Source organism: Pterocles gutturalis, unplaced genomic scaffold, assembly GCF_000699245.1.
Source record: "Pterocles gutturalis isolate BGI_N339 unplaced genomic scaffold, ASM69924v1 scaffold7712, whole genome shotgun sequence".
NCBI classification, from domain to species: Eukaryota; Metazoa; Chordata; class Aves; order Pterocliformes; family Pteroclidae; genus Pterocles; species Pterocles gutturalis.
In genome coordinates, this window is record NW_010107932.1 from 802 (window position 1) to 10,528 (window position 9,727).

Here is a 9,727-nt window from a genome sequence, read left to right on the forward strand (position 1 = left end):
GGGTATGGGAGGAGAGGGGAGGACTTAAAAACATAGAAATCAGAAGCGGCCGTATTTTGTTTACAGCCTTGCGGAATTGGATAAAGCAGATTAGCCCGGTGTGAGGCGGGGAGACCTGGGTTTCACCTTCCCGCCGCCTTCCCGCCTCCTCCCCGCCAGCCCCCTTTGTCCTTTTGTGTCTATTTTTGGTGTGATGCTGCAGACGCCACGTGGTCAGTGAAAGGGAGCTCGCCTCGGTAAACAGTCAGCTGATGGGGCTGTGCTATTCCTTGCAACAAAATAGCACAACCGGATGGGCCAAATCTGTTGATGGTGTAAGCCCGCAGATGACCTGAAATTACACCACTAATGGCTTTGGCCCACAATAATTTTTTTTTTACTCCTAAATAGCAAGCTTATGAATTTAATTTAGGTCTACTAGAAGAAGCTGAACAATGAGAAAAGGCTCTAAACCTTGACTCTTTTTTTCTTTTTTTTTTTTTTTTCCTGCTTTTAGGAACAAGAGTATACAGCCCTCCAGAGTGGATCAGATACCACAGATACCATGGGAGGTCAGCAACAGTATGGTCTCTGGGAGTGCTGCTGTACGATATGGTTTGCGGCGACATCCCTTTTGAGCAAGATGAAGAAATCTTGAGGGGACGATTATACTTCAGGAGAAGAATTTCACCTGGTGAGTTGTATAGGGTCAAGTGAAGGCTTTTTTTTTTAATAGTCCTGTACATTTGAGTTTGTGCGGGTAGGGTTTTTCTTACTCGAGGTTGCCTTTTTACCTTCCTAGTCTAAAATCGCTTTTTTTGTTTGTTACAGAATGTCAACAGCTGATCAAATGGTGCCTTTCACTGAGGCCTTCAGACAGACCAACACTTGAGCAAATTTTTGACCATCAATGGATGCACAAATCTGAAGTAGTGAAGTCTGAGAACTGTGACATAAGGCTACGGACCCTTGATGCTGATGTATCTAGCACAAGTTCAAGTAATGAGAGTCTGTGAATTACTAAGGACCTCGCACTGGGAGGGGAGCTACAAGCAGAAAGACCACAGTGCTGCTGCCAATATGTAGGAGGGGCTAGAAAAATGCATTCATTATTCTGTAGTTGAATCTTTGAGGGACTTGATTTTATTTTCCCCCTATGCTGGTTTCTGCTTTGGAATGAGAGATTTCCTTTGGAAACGCTGATGTTTGGGAGTTGCAGGCCAGTACTTAGTCAAAGACTGACCTTATTAAGAAAGCAGTGACCTCTTGAATACATGGTAAACTTTTTTGCTCTCATAGAGCCTGGACTAGATTTTATTTGCTTTTGAGTGCCTTTTTGAAAGCTGCTTCAGTGGGACTTTCTTTTTTGAGCTGTGTATGTCCAAAGAAGATCCAGTTCATTATAGGAATTTGCTCCCTTTAGACTCAGTGCTGGAGGAAGCAGCTCCTATGATGCATTGGAGAACATGTTCGGTGATTGAATGAAGTAGTCCCATCCACTGGTGATGGAATACTTGAACACAGACATTTCACTCCTGCCCCCTGGCCCTTTCCAAATACAACCTGCCTCTGCTGCTCAAAATGTTTCCTATAGCCTGCACAGAAATATGAACAGGTATATCAGCTTTTTTATCAGAAACATTTATTCATGTTTCCTTTTATCATCTCTACCACTGGGCATGAGAAGCCCCTTTCTCAACTCCCCCTGGGCCTTTTGTCACCCTGCGAGTCTTAAAGTATGTATGGGCATGTTGAATGCACAATCAATGCAATATTCAAGGACTTTACTTTTTTTTCCCATACCTGTAAAATGTGTTTATGTAAACTTGGTTTTTCCCATGTACTATACAGTTATTTATTGTTTGGAGTTTAGAAAACCTCCCACAGGTTTCAGCTGTGGCTATTTATTTGGTTAATTTATTTGGTTAGAGTTATTCAACACTGTGCTTTCTCCTCCTTCTCCCCATGGGAATTCTAGTGGTTTGCCCATGGCACTTTTTTCTGCATTCCTGTCTTTTGTTTAAAAAAAAAAAAAGGAAAAAAAAAATTTCTGACCTTATCAGTTTTTGTTGAAAGATGGAAAATTGTTGTACAAAGTCTAATTTAAGGGAAATAGAATGACTTTTTAAAGTTAGTCAGTATGCCTTTTGTCTGGTATTATTGTACCAGAAATGTAAAGTAATGCTGTTTGGAAAGGTTTTAAGTTATTGACATTGTACAGTCTCTGTGCATTGGCTCTGGAAGGTAGAGTGGCAGAGTCATAAACCTTAATTTATTTTAATAGCTGTGTTTCTGTGATCTGGTTGCATTTATGCAGCTTGGATTTGTTTTTTTTTCTTCTGTTTAACAGTGTGATATGTATGGAGATCATATTTTTTATACAGGTATTTCAATTAAACTTTTTTTGTATATAATACTTCTGCGTTTGTGTGCTCACATTTATCTTCTCTGTTACTCTTGACGCCAGCTGGAGGACACATTCTGTTACCTTTTCTAGCTTGTAAAGGCCTACAGCACCTGCCTGGAAGTTAGGTCTATGCCATGAAGCAGTGACCATTTTGGAAGGGTTAAGCAATCCCTCATCTTGACCATGTTCACTTCTCCATCACTGTATTTGGTGTTGGGCTGGAAAAGGTGACAACAGAACAGCACTAATGGCCTACATAGAAGGCAATCGGCCAGTAATTGTGGAGTTTTCAACTCTAAAAACTGAATAACTGAAATACCACTCTACTCATTGTACTGAAGTGTAACAAGGAAGTATTTTTGTAGTCACTCGTGGTTACTGTTTTCATAGTTGACATGTTTACTTTCCATTGCATTAGGTTTCCTTCCTCCTGCTTACCCGTTCCTCCTGTGGGTGGAAGGGGATTTCCTGTGCCCTTGCAGGAAAGGAACAGCATTCTTGGAGAGCAGGGCGCCTCTTTTCCTTCAGCTCCTTTAGGTTGTCAAAAAAGACTGGTGTGTCACTTAGTAAATGACTGAGAAACAGGTGTCATTCTCATCCATAGCAAAGGGACAAGTGTCGCTAGCATTTGTCTCCTTGCATTGGGAGTAAAATCCTACAGATTACAGAGTTCATCCTGGTTTCCCTGCACCTCGAGTCTGACCTAACTTGGTCTTTTTGTGGGGGTGGTAGTGACTACTAGGTTTAACTACCACAGGGGGATTTACAAGGTACATTTAGGGATGTGTTCAGTCATTAAAGGTGCTTTGTAGTAGTCACGGTAAAGGGCTAGGCTTAGAATCTGTTGGGTTTATGTTATTTCCCTTTCTGAGGATCTGTATGCCAGCTCATCTACTATTATTTTGGTTCCCTGTAGGGAATATCTCACTTGCTGACATCATGTCAAGCTCCTGATGCTAACTCGTTTAGACTCAAAATGCCACTGAATAGCAGGAGGTAAAGCAGAAGGGGAAAGACCATTTTTGTGTGTGCAGTTTTCTAATGACATGGGGGGCAGGTGCGTGGCTTTTTCTTGGCCATAAAAAGGAAGTTCAAATTACTCTTGCTGGGGGGAAAAAAAAACCACAACAAACACTGTTATGTCCATCAACTTGTGTGTTTTTGTTCCCTTTTTCATTTTAGAGTTATTTCTCTAGTTTTTAATAAAAATCTGTATGTATGTTAAACTTAGTCCCTGGGAAACTCACATATACATAAAAATGCCTGTTGTTGAAATTATATTCACACAAATAAAAGATTTTATGGTTAAGATTGCTTAGGAAAATCACACAATCATGTCCTAAGAGAAGAACACTTAATAGTGAAGTTTGGGAGTTTTACTCGATTATCTCTTTTGCTTAAAGGCAGGGACTCAGATAAACTACAGGAGAGATGATCCCAGCGCCTAGTGCAGATCTTTAGGGAAGCATGTTTCTAACCACAAGTACTCCCTGGAGAAATTCCAGTAGCTGATGATAATTAACATCTTCCACTCCAGTGACTTCACATGCTTGCAGCTGTTGAGAGGGGTGGTAGCGAGGCCGTACGGGTGAGCTTCAAAGGGCTACCAGAAAAGTGATTCTAAAAATACGTTTGTAAAGCTATTGTTGGCTGCTGAACTGGGGACTTTCAACATTTCCACAGGAGCATATGTTACTTTCCTTAGCTTCACAGAGAAATGCTGTTGAAGCGGTCTGTTTGCAACATAAAAACTAGGTTTTCACCTTTTGCTACTGAGGCAAAATGCATTAAAAGAATAAAGGTCAAAAGGACGCAGGCATGAGTGCTGACTCCCCTCTGGGATTAGCTCAACATAAAAGGTACACTTTCCGTACTGCACAGGCAGCTTTGGTTGTGAAACTCCCGTGTACGCTAATAGAAGCCACGTGGCTGAAACACCATATACTGAAAGTAATGATTTGTAAAAATAGCTTTTCATTATAGTTGAAAGTTGGAAAATGATGTGTTAATATAGTTCCATTAGCTGAGTGTTACTGTCAAAATGAGCAAGTCGGTGACAGCTCTTGGTTTCTCCTGTGCTTCTATCTGTAATTTTAATATCATTAACGCTTACTTCTCTGGGATCCACCTCTTCATACTCTTTCCACATTAGGCTGGTTTTCAACACCACAAAGCTTGGAAAGTAGAATTCTGCAGATCATTCAAAGTACTATCGTTTAATTCACAGCCTGCTTTAACCTTGACGAATCAATTTAGCTGTAATCATGCCCATGCATGTATATATACTACTGGCTTTGTAACAGGTATTTCAAATATAGTCTTATGCCGAAAGGTTTTTAACAATATCCTATTTTATGTAATTCATCTGCTTAATAAAACTCATTCTCCTGTGTGCATAAGCATACACTTTTTTTGTTGTTGTTTAGCTACCTACCTTTGGTTGCTATTTACTGAAGCAACCAAACAAGAACCCTTTGAACAAAACTATCAGAAGGACATTAGAAAGATTGACAAGGGTGTGTTCTTGCCAAACACTCATGGTTCTCTTTCAGTGGTTTACTGACCTCTGTTGGTGAAATTAAAGTATGTGTTCAAAAAATAATGATGCATAAATTAGGAAGAGATTTTAAAACAACACTGACTAATATCTTTAGATATGGAAGAGAATGGCTAATGCTTAAATATCCCACAATGTTTGAAGGGCTACCCTCACAAAAAGAAAAAAAATACATATTACAAATATAAAAATAGCTTTTCAATAAAAATGGGAGAAGGCAGTATGAATTCAAAAGGTTGTCCGTTCTGCATCTGAAGGTACAGAGGTAACCTGCCTAGTGAGCTCCCAGTCACTTACATTACTCTTGGCATAAGCATTTATGAGCATGTTAGCCCTCATTCTTCCACTTAATTTCAGTCACAATGAGAAGCACTTGTCTTCTGGCATACAGATGGGCAATAATTCTTAGTAGTGTAACTAGATAACAGAACATTGTGGCCCTATCAGCTTATTATTAGTGGATTTTTTTCTATTAACAGCAGTGATGCTACTCTTGATAGCAGAAGTCAAGATGGTGGCATTTTAATTTCATTGCAATACACTGATTGTCTGATATTATTGTACTGAAGTTTGCTATGCTTGTAAATTTTTCAGTTGCTTAGTTTCATGCTTATCTGTGATTTAAAAATTTAATATGTTTTTGCCTAAGGTGTTCCTTCAGGTAGCTGATATACCAGAGACGTATCAAGCTTTGGTTATGTTGCAGAAATGCTGAACAAAGTGATAAGGAAGCCACAAACCCATATAACTAAAAAATAATTTAAAATCTGTATTTAGACAGGATTCCTAATTAATTTCAGAAAATGTTTGTCTCAAAACTGTTGGATTCATGTGGATCAATAAAAAATGTGGGCGTGGAAGCACATCAGTCTTTATTGTTGCTGAAGAGAAGTTACAGTGGAGAACCCCAGAACTGGGATCTAACTCAAGGCAAAATGAGGAGCAGTAACATAAATACATTAAATTCTTGCAGAGATTTTTTCTACTTGCAATCCTACTCCTTCTGTTCCAATAAATTAAAAAGTATTCAATCTTTTGTGTCCTCTGCCGCTCATAACCTTACTATTATTTTTAATATAGCCTGGCACACCCAAGTTCTAAGAAACATTACATGTTTTCCAAATAGCTGTTAAAATTTGCATATTTATGTCTCAGATTTCCTTTTCTGTAAAAACACCGTGAAGGAAATCACTTACCTAAATATGCATTATGCTTACATAATAATATGAATTCAATATAGGTCTCAGATTACCTGTGTTTAAGCTCTAATTAATATGGTCTTACTAAGAATGTTATCTATTATAGCTAATACTCTATTAATTGACTACACAAACCATTATGTAAAAAGCTGCTTATAGTAGTCCAGTAAGAGAATTAGTGAGATGCACACTTTAACTCGCACTCTTTCTCAGGTAAGTCTGTGTTAAACCTTGAAATTACAATTAAGTCACAGGCAATAGAGTATCTTGTGGATCAATGTGCTTCTCTGTTTGTTATTAATTCACTCTCCAATCAGGAGTAATGAAAGATTACAAATTATACTGGTCAGGAGTAGGAGTAATGAAAGATTACAAATTATACTGAAAAGTGAAAGGTATTTTGCTCCATTCTGTGCAGAATTCTGAAAAAAAAAAACAACAAAAAAAACAAAAAAAAGTGAATCATTGTCAATGTAATAGCTACTTGGAATATTTTTTTCTATATATGCTCTAGTGAAAAAAATGCTGTTTTGTTGAAATAAAAAAGCTTTGCTTGCAACACCTATTTTGGTAATTATGGATAGTCTAGTTTCAGGACTAAAGTTAGTCTCTCCACTTTTCTGCTTTCTTTGGTTTAGGCCAGGAAGGCATAAGCATCAAATGTCAATCTATTCCGGTTAAAATATATAAATATGTTAACAAGCAGAGGCAAAATGCTGGAAGGGGGAATCCCACAGATGGTTTTATTTTTGACAAAAGTTTACAAACCTAATAGTGTCATGACAGGGAACAGCCTCTTTCAGGATCATCCTATGGGAAGATGTCCCTTAGTTGGGGGGAAATGCTCCCATGTTCAGACTCCAACAGGTTTTTTTCTGTTTTGTTTTGTTTTTAACTGCCTATGTACTAGCAAAAGCCTTACAATATACAGATTTACATCAGTGTAGAAAAGCGTAACAAATCTCAGCTTTACAGAGGTAGCTTGTCTGTTGTAAATAGGTAAACAGATAACAAATTTAATCCACAGGAAGGCAGATTAAGTTGTGGTAAGGAAGAGCTTTACATCTGTAAGGATAGCTGAACACCAGAGTAAACTTACTGTGGAGTATATCAAATCATCATTTTTAGAAACAAGCATTTTTCACAAATCATCTAGAAATTACAGCTGATTTAGAAAAACTTTCTATTACATCAGCCTAATGCTCATGAGTTAACAAAAAGAGATTTCAGTCCACAACATTCATTCTGCTTGTTGAACCAATATAAAATTTATTGACAGTGCTCCTTTTGCTGCTGGCAAAACACTTTTTAATGCAGATTTGACCTAATCAATAGAAGTAGTGACAGCCTTTTCGTGATGGTGAGGCTGCTATGGGGGTACTGACCTTTTCTCAAAGCCAGCATCAGCTAAACCAGTCCTCCCTCACACCATCCCTTCCTTTTGCTGGTGCACTGATATTCAAATCAATAAACTGATCTCTCTGACACTGACCCAGCATAAGCGAGGGAATATGCACAACCACCTGGGACTGGAGTGTGGGGGAAGAGAGATGTTACTGCTGAAGAAATATGTGTAATAACAAACTTAATTTTCTCTAGTCTGTACCATCAAACAGACCCTCTAGCTTCTGTTTTATAGCTTCTGCAGGAAAGAATTTCCAAGGAATCTTGATAAATCCTTATTATATGCAAATTATTTTAGATGGCTTTTTTCCAAATGAGGTGCTGAGCACTTGCTTGAAAGGCGTGCAGTACCTCAGATCCTGATGAAGTGGAAGAACTTGGATCATTCAAAATCTTAAAAAGATCAGAACTTAATTAATCAATATTTTTACACATCTCAGCATTATACCCTACTTTTTAACCAGCTTCACAGATAAATTTGCAAATGAGAAAATACATGAAACATTTCAAAATAGCTAATAAGTAATGACACTTAACAGCTATGCATGAAAAAAAAATGCAGTGAGAAAAAGTAACACAAATGAGTTGAGAGATCATAATTGCATTTATTGTTTTATTGCAAGATCTAAGATTTCCTTTTTTTTCTTCTGGCATTTTGAGTGGGCAGGCATGAGCTCCATTGTCATCTCTAGGATATTTCTACCTATACTAATAATTTAATATACTTAAAGGAAACTTCAGCAATTGATCTTGGAAATCTTGGTCAGTCCCTATGTAAACCATGAATTTTGAATGCATTTTAAAGATACTGTTCCCCAGTCCAGTGCTTACTGTGGTGATCCACTCAAATAGGTCCAGTAGCTGAGTATCAATTTCCCTGACAACACCTCGCCAAAGTGGTCTTGGTGGCATAAGACCCAATTCTGCAGTTCTTGTCCAAAAATTCCAGTCATTTCAAGGGGAATGTTGCCTGTGTAATGACTACAGGATTATTTCTTAGCTTTTGACAAAAGAACGGCTGCCCTAAAGACAAAATGAAATAAGAAAGCCTGAAGTTGTAAAGAAAACCCTCTATTGCAATGCTGAAACGTGGTAGAGAGAGGAGAAAGGGAGCCCTTCTGTTTCTCAAAAGTCAGAGCTGCACCTCTTGGTAAGATAACAAACGAGTTATTTGTAAAGCAATGGCAAGGTAACTTGAAAGAAAAGCAGAACATAAAAATCATCTCAAAACCTGAGGCCTGGGTGGTACTTTTATTAACACCACAAAGAGCAGTTACTCACTAGAAGTCTTTCTTTCCCATGTAACTGCCTGTTAGTGTGAGAAAGTGTTTGTAATAATGTTGGTAATGATTGATACCTCTCTTTTCCTCTGCTGAACAGACTTTACATGTCACAAACCACGGGCACAATCCGACTACTTTTATTATCTGTGACAAACTTCTACTGATACAGGTGATGAGGCGAACCTGTTGTGAGTCACACTTGCAGAACATATATGCTTTCATACTCTTTACTAAGTTATATTCTTATTATTTAATATTATTTTAAAAATTAATGCCCACAATGGCAAAAACTGCACTGGTGCCAGTAGTCTTTTTCACCTACATAGCTTTCACAACACTTTAGAAACTTCACTGGCTGGTTGTGAATATAGATATGATAGCAACCCTTTCCATCTTTAGAAACTTCTTACTGCTGCTACCTTATAGAAAAGCATGGGTGAATTCATTATTTAATTATGTCTTCTTACATTTGGCTGTAGGTGGTGACTCCAAAATACCTTGTTTGCTCTTTCTGACTGATGTTTGGTTCCACTGGAAAACTTTGAATTTGTTTAACAGAAATTTTGAATTATGCAAATCTTAGTATATACGGCTATATAATTTACTAATATTTCAAGCTGCTATAGTAAGTCTTCTGCAATGAACAGGTTAGTTCATTAGAGCTGAAGCTCACTGACAACACCGTAAGTGGTGGTTATCAAGGCAATATTAAAAAAAAATTAAAGAATCTCTGGACAAACACAGGATTATCAGAGGTGTGCATTAAGTTCTCTCTCAGCTGTTGCAGATGGCCAGTACAAAGCTTATATGGCATTGTAGACAAACTGGAATGGAAGACGTTTCAAGTTAGTGTAGTGATAAGACACTAAATGGCTTGGTAATGGCTTTCTGTAGGGAA

The 9,727-nt window shown here is 37.9% G+C and overlaps 1 protein-coding gene across 1 annotated transcript in view; it reads left to right on the plus strand.

Moving 5' to 3' along the window:
- Positions 1-2,393, plus strand: part of LOC104461009 (serine/threonine-protein kinase pim-3) — a gene marked incomplete at its 5' end in the record, with an annotated part of 3,189 nt that extends 796 nt beyond the window's left edge. Inside the window, 2 exons of the mRNA XM_010072432.1 lie at positions 497-673; positions 811-2,393. Coding sequence (XP_010070734.1) covers positions 497-673; positions 811-995 — 362 coding nt within the window. The remainder of the gene's footprint in view (positions 1-496; positions 674-810) is intronic.
- Positions 2,394-9,727: the final 7,334 nt, after the last annotated feature.